At 45.8% G+C, this 6,640-nt stretch overlaps 1 protein-coding gene across 2 annotated transcripts in view; it reads right to left on the bottom strand.

The window, feature by feature from the left end:
• Positions 1–2,064: 2,064 nt before the first annotated feature.
• The window catches only part of SLC25A27 (solute carrier family 25 member 27), a 33,827-nt gene continuing 29,251 nt past the window's right edge, over positions 2,065–6,640 (bottom strand). For both annotated transcript variants that reach the window (XM_065401731.1, XM_065401730.1), the window contains 3 exons: positions 4,576–4,668; positions 4,006–4,108; positions 2,065–2,193 (listed from right to left, as the gene is read on the bottom strand). In XM_065401731.1, the coding sequence (XP_065257803.1) occupies positions 2,122–2,193; positions 4,006–4,108; positions 4,576–4,668 (268 nt within the window). In that variant the 3' untranslated portion in view covers positions 2,065–2,121. The remainder of the gene's footprint in view (positions 2,194–4,005; positions 4,109–4,575; positions 4,669–6,640) is intronic.

Genomic DNA, 6,640 nt, shown 5'->3' with positions numbered 1-6,640 from the left:
TGCCCCAGGAGGCTTGCCCCCGGCCCCTCCCCTGCTGTTCCCCCTCCCCGCAGCCTCAGCTCGCCCCACTGCCGGCGCAGTGCTCTGGGCGGCTGGGCTGCGAGCTCCTGGGGCAGCGCAGCTGCAGAGACACGGCCTGACCCGGTGCTGTGTGCTGTGCAGTGGTGTGGCTGGCTCCAGCCGGGTGGCGCGGCTGCCTGTTCTGCTGCTCTGGGCGGCGCAGCTGTAGCGCCGCCAGCCACCGGTGCTCCAGGCAGCGTGGTAAGGGGGCAGGGAGCAGGGGGGGTTGGATAGAGGGTAGGGGAGTTCGGGGTGGTGGTTACGGGGGCGGGGGTGTGGATGGGGTCAGAGTGGTCAGAGGGCGGGGAACAGGGGTTGAATGGGGGCAGGGGTCCCGGGGGGGAAGTCAGGAAGGAGAGAGGGGGTTGGATGGGGCAGTGGGGGGCAGGGGTTCCGGGGGCGGTCAGGGGACAGGAAGAAGGGGTGGTTGGATGGGCAGGGGGGGCAGTCAGGAAGGAGACGGGGGGTTGGATGGAGCGGCGGAGGGTCCGGGGGCTGTCAGGGGACAGGGAAAGGGGAGGGTTGGATGGGGCAGGTGTCCCAAGGGGACCGTCAGGGGGCAAGAAGCTGGGGGGGGGGGTCAGACAGAGGGTGGGGATCAGGCCACGCCTGGCTGTTTGGGGAGGCACAGCCTCCCCTAACCAGCCCTCCATACAATTTTGGAAACCAGATGCGGCCCTCAGGCCAAAAAGTTTGCCCGCCCTTGATGTAGGCAGACTGAGGGCAGGTACTATACATGTTTTTACACAAAGTTCTGCTGGTACTAATTAGTCCTGACCTGCTAACTTACCACTGGGGTTCTCAAAAGACACCTCTGTCCAAAAGACCTGCTGTGGGACTTAAGCAGTCTCTAGTCATTGTGATTCCCTCTGTACTGGTGAATTTCATCAATAGCACAGTAGTGTGTCCAATCAGGTAGTGGTGGTGTGAAGTGGGTATACATCCATTGAGAAATAAGTTGAGCCTATCAATTTCTTTCACGTGTTATATCAAACATATCTGAGGCCAGGTCTGCACAGCTGAATCTACTGTATTAACCTATTACAGCACCTAGTACTTAATGCTTGGTTTGCTAAGAAATGACAGACTTCTAATGAAGAGATAGCTACAGGAGATTTTCCTTTGGGGGTGAGTGTGTGTGTGTGTGTCTCTCGCTCTCTAATTCTAATGAAAGGCTCCAAAATTTACACTCAAGTCTTTTATTTATCCACAGAACATGTATAATGCACGATTAAAAAGGTACATGTTCTATAGCAGTACCTAGAGCTCAATCAAGTTTCATCCTCAGTTACAGGAACCCTCTCTAAGATTAAAAAGGTAATTCAGTGTACTTGCTCAGTAAGTTATTTTGCCTCTGCTGAGTCTTCCAGCACGGCTGGTACTTATTGCTAGTTGGGAGTTGTGCTTTTTGTGATGGACACTTATGCCATGGAGACCACCAACTCTATATACTGCTTTAGCAACCACCTCTGAAGAGAGACCACTTGTCACATGCGACTACTTGCAGAAGCCACGGAAAGTTTTTCCCTTATAATTTAACTGCGAAGAAACTGTAAAGAAAGATGACCTGTCATCTGCAACCAGCAACCACATTTTCTTTACTCCCATTCATAAACACAAACCTGTAGGAGAAACTGATCTTCAGCTTATCAGTAGGAGTCTAGTGTACCATATCAGGCCACCCTTACTTCTGCACTTTGCTGGTGATGGCACTGCTGGTGAGAATGGCTGAGCCGGCACCCAGCCAGCAGCCAATACTCTCCCATGTGCAAACCTTTGAAGAGTGACCACCTCTTCCAAGAGACCACTTTTGCTAACTCCCATCAGTGGTTGCTCTTGGCAGGTTTTACTGTACTGTAGTCTGTCAAGTGGCAATCAGAAGGCAATATTAAATCACTATTAACGAGACTGAATTTGAAGTGATGACCTAACGGTGAGAGACTATTGCCAGTCTCCTAAAATAACCAGTTTCCTTAGGGATGGAGTGTTTTATTGATGATCGACTGGATTTCCAATTCTGTTTTATTTGTTATGTGATTATTAATACATACTTTCAAGATCTTAAAAAGAACTAACTCCGCAGATCCTTCTAATTTGTTCATAGGTAAGCCAGAATACCAATGACCAAGGAGCCTGCAAAAGTAATCACACAAATTATTACAAACTTAGAACAGAGGAAACATTTTAGTAAGTATTCATTAGCCAGTTTAACAGGGATAAATACATAACTATATTAAAGTGTTTGTCTTAGCTAGATTATAAGAAGTTTATGGAGGGTGTCGTATTGTATGTTGCCTATAGTTAAAGTTGCCCAGCCTTTCCCATAAAGACCCTCTTTCCAATTTATTTTGCTAAAATGTAACCCTTTGGGTTGAAATTTTCCATGCCAGGCATCTGCTGCAGGCTGAATTTTTTCAGAAAGTTTCAGCAAAAATTGTTCAGCTGTTTCCAAAAATGAAATTAGGGGAAAATACATAGTTTTGCCCATCTTAAAAGAAATTCTTACAACTGTTTAGATGAGCAGCTCTAATACCAACATACTTTGGAGAAAGGAATTGAAATTTGACAGGGTGCTTGTCTGTGTCAGAGATGTGCTTTTGCTTTTTTCTATGAAAAACCACCCAAATTTGGCCAAATTATAAACCTTTGAAAAAAAAATCTCAGTTGGCACATGCTCAGTAGAGACTTGTTAGAGTTTGGCTGCTAAATTCTCTGAAGATTCCATCTGTACTGGGCATAGTCTAGCCCAGGGATGCAGTAGCTGAGCAGGACTTTCCTTGCAATTGTTCTTTCCAGCTGCTGTGATACCAGGCACAGGAACTGAGAGCAGAAAGATTTTCTTTCCTGTGCTCTCTTTGCTGGTGCCCAGGTACCCTGAAAGAGGAAGCTGCTTGACTTGAATGCAGAGAACAAGAGTCAGACTGGGTGGGAAGGGAAGTGGGGGGAGTAGATTGGTGCCAGTGGGACTGGGACTACTTGGCAAAGGAGACTGGGAGCTGGGGAAAAGAAACCAGGGGATTGAGAATAAGTGGGTGGGTAGAAGACTGACATTGGTCACGGACCCAGAAGAGGGGGAGACTGGAACAAGGAGCCTGGGGAGGTGAGGAGGTGAGAGTGGTTGGACAAGAAGACTAGGGCAAGCAGAGTAATAAAGTCACATTTGTTTTGGAATATAGTATCCACACAGCGAGTTACACTGACATAGCTTTAGCAGAATAATTATCCCGCTATAGCTATGCCTGTCTGCTTCCCTGTGTAGACAAGCACATGGCTTATGAGATCTGAGAACTTGACAATTCAGGATGAGTGAAGGCAGGCACATAACCAGACCCAAAGCTCTGTCAGTACACATCAATCTTGATCTGCAACATCCCTATTATTCCAGGCCTGGAACCTCTTCTGAGCAAACAATAACAGTCATGTCAGCCAATGTGGTTGGTTGGTGGAGTGGACAAATGAGAACTCTAGTCTAGCTAAGGAGTTTTTATGGTGCCTATCAAGAAGGTATTTAAACACTGAGACCAGTCTTTCCCATGTAACCGTAGGCAAGGCTTGGGTTCATGCCTCCAGATTTAAATGACTAGTGTACTAAGAATGCACACTAATTCACTTTATTTTAAAAACCTCATATTAATATTTTCCAAGTTTAATGATATAGTAAATGCAACAAAGGACTATGAAATACATATTTTAATATCAGTATTGCTGTAAGATGTTCTGTGTAGTTCTCTAATTGTTTTAGGACCCAATCCTGCAGGGTGCTTAGTGCCTCCTACAAAGCACTCCAACTTCAGTTCCCAGCAAAGTCAATGGGAATTGAAGGCATTCAGCATCTGGCAGGATAAGACTCTTAACGCATCTCAGGAAACCCTGTAGTTTGTAATGCAGTGTTGTACAACTATCTAGTTGTAAAGAGTTTATACTAAAAGAGGAAAAGTCATTTACCATTCGCATCCAGGTTGGTAAAAAGCCTTTGTATAGAGACATAAATCCTTCACCTTGTATAGCCTGAATCAAGCAGTCTGCAGAAGACTTATACAGCAGTCCTCTAGCAATGAGGAAGGAGAACAAAATGAAGTTGGTGTTACAAATACACAAGTAGACTGTAGGAAATGAAAGTGTTTCAGTGCCATCACCCCCGCCCAATATAACACCCCCAAATCTTCCATCAGGGTAGCTCCTATGAAAGGTTACATTTAGAAACAAGATCCCTGGCGTAGACTCACTGAAGTCAATGAAGCTATACCAGGGATTAATTCAGCCCAAAAAGTAAACTATATGTAAAGCTCTCGCTTAGTTTAAAGTATAGTTATGGACCGTTACTACAAAAATAGCTTTTATATGCAAAAATAAACACCAAGACAATAAATCAGAAAGATAAGAGTAGACTAGAGATCCAAGGCCTGTTGTAGCGAAGAAATCAATGTGAATCTTTCCATTGACTTCATTGGGAGTTCAGTTCGGGTCCCAAATTACTACTGAAGTTGGGAAATACCCTCTCAGAAATATCCATACCTTCCCTGTTTATCTCTTGGTTGGTTCATTATCCGTGTTTTGATGACATCAGCAGGAGTTCCCAGGATAGCGGCTACCAGGCCAGAACACACACTATCAATAAAAAACACTATTTGAAGAAAAAACACATCAAGGTTTATCATCCCAATTCAACCACCTAGATCTCAGTTTCAAAAATAAAGACATTTGTAGGGCTGTTGTCATTAAACCATGATTAATGCCTCATAACTTAATGTGGGTTTCCCAGTTAGGACAGAGCTGGGAAAAATTGCCTCAGCTCTGACACTCACGTATCTCCACTCAGAACCAGTTGCCCTGGCTTCATTGGTACAATGTGAGGCATGCGGGGTCAAGTGCCCCCCTAGATTTCTGCTTGGCCTGCCTGGTGGAGGAAAGGAGAGGGGCTTCCTTCTCTTGCTGTGCCTGCGCCCTGGCAAGCTCCATCCTTGTCCCTGGCAGCCGAGCCTGGGCGGGGAGCAGAAAGGGCAGGACCGGCAATTCTGTGCAGCACAGCAGCTGCCCGTGAGAGAGCCTGGCTACGGCAGTGGCCTGCCCTGCCCCCTCTGCTCCCCACCTGGGCCAGGCTGCCAGGGACAGGTTCTGAATATGCTTAGGGAGGCGCACCGGGAGAAGGACAGAGCCCCTCCCATCCCCACAGGTAACTGCTGGGGCGGGGAGAGCGGGGTGGCCCCAGGTAGGGTGCAGGGCAGGGAGGTCGCTGGGCAGAGGAAACACATGGGGTGGTCATGTGTCCTCCCTTTAGATTGTGCCCCCTTGCCCCCCACCGCCAGTATCAGGAGGCACAAGTCATCATGAGGTAGTACATATCCTTGAAGTACAGCTGGAAATCTTGTGGAGCATGGGACCTTCCTAAGGGAACTACATGCACAAATACTCAAACACCAGGAAACTCTCTCTGGGAAAATACAGTGTATGTAGGTACTGTAGAATCACACCATAATAGTTCTGTGGAGCCAAGAATACAACAAAATAAAACAGTAGGTTATACTGGGACAGAGGAAAAATGAATAAAGACCAGATGGGATAATGGAAGGTAACTGGTATAAATTAGCATTGCTTCACTGACTTTAATGGAGCTATACTGATTTACAACAGCCAAGGATCTGGCCCGTCACTAACAACTCCCAAAATGCAATCCTAATCCATTTAAAGTCTTGTAATTTTGGATATGTGTGACTAGTGAAATTAAGGCAACCATGGGGATTACAGTGCATCACAAACTGAATGAGCCAAAAATGTCATGCAGTTGTGAAAAAAGCTAATATTTTTTCAAGTGTATTAACAGAGTGTCATGTGTAAGACACATAGGAGGTAGTTGTTCTGCTCTACTCGGCACTGATGAGGCCTCAGCTGCAGTACTGTGTCCACTTTTGGGCACCACACTTTAAGAAAGAAGTGGAAAAACTGGAAAGCCTCTGAAGGAGAGCAACAAAAATAATAAAAGATTTAGAACACCTGACCTATGAGGAAAGGTTCAAAAAGAACTGGGCATGTTTAGTCTTGAGAAAAGAAGACAAAAGGGGGCCCTGGCAAGTCTTCAGATATGTTAAAGGGCTGTCATAGAGGACTGTGATCAATTGTGTTCCCTGTCTATTGAAGGTAGGGCAAGAAGTAATCAGCTTAATCTACATCAAGGGAGATATAGTTAGAAATTTTCCCCTAATATAGTTAAATACTGGAATAGGTGACCAAGGGAGGTTGTGTAATCCATCATTGGAGGTTTTTAAGAACAGGTTAGACAAACACCTGTCAGGGATGGTTTATGTATACTTGGGCTCACCTCAGTGTAGGGGGAGAAGGGAAGAGACTAGATGACCTCTCTAGGTCCCCCCTCAAACCCAACATTTCTATGATTCTGTCAGTCAAAGTGATTGGAAAACACTAGAAGTGACATACTCTGCAAGATTAATGGTCTTTCTAGTTTAGGAGCCAATCTTTGACAGGGCCAGATACTTCAAAGGAAAATATAAAAGCACCATAACAGACAATTATGCAGTATCATGCCTGAGGGAGAAGTTTCTTCCTAGTCCCAGTGAGTTAGTGT

Source organism: Emys orbicularis, chromosome 3 (genome assembly GCF_028017835.1).
Source record: "Emys orbicularis isolate rEmyOrb1 chromosome 3, rEmyOrb1.hap1, whole genome shotgun sequence".
Classification (NCBI taxonomy): Eukaryota; Metazoa; Chordata; order Testudines; family Emydidae; genus Emys; species Emys orbicularis.
This window is presented reverse-complemented; position numbering and strand designations above follow the sequence as displayed.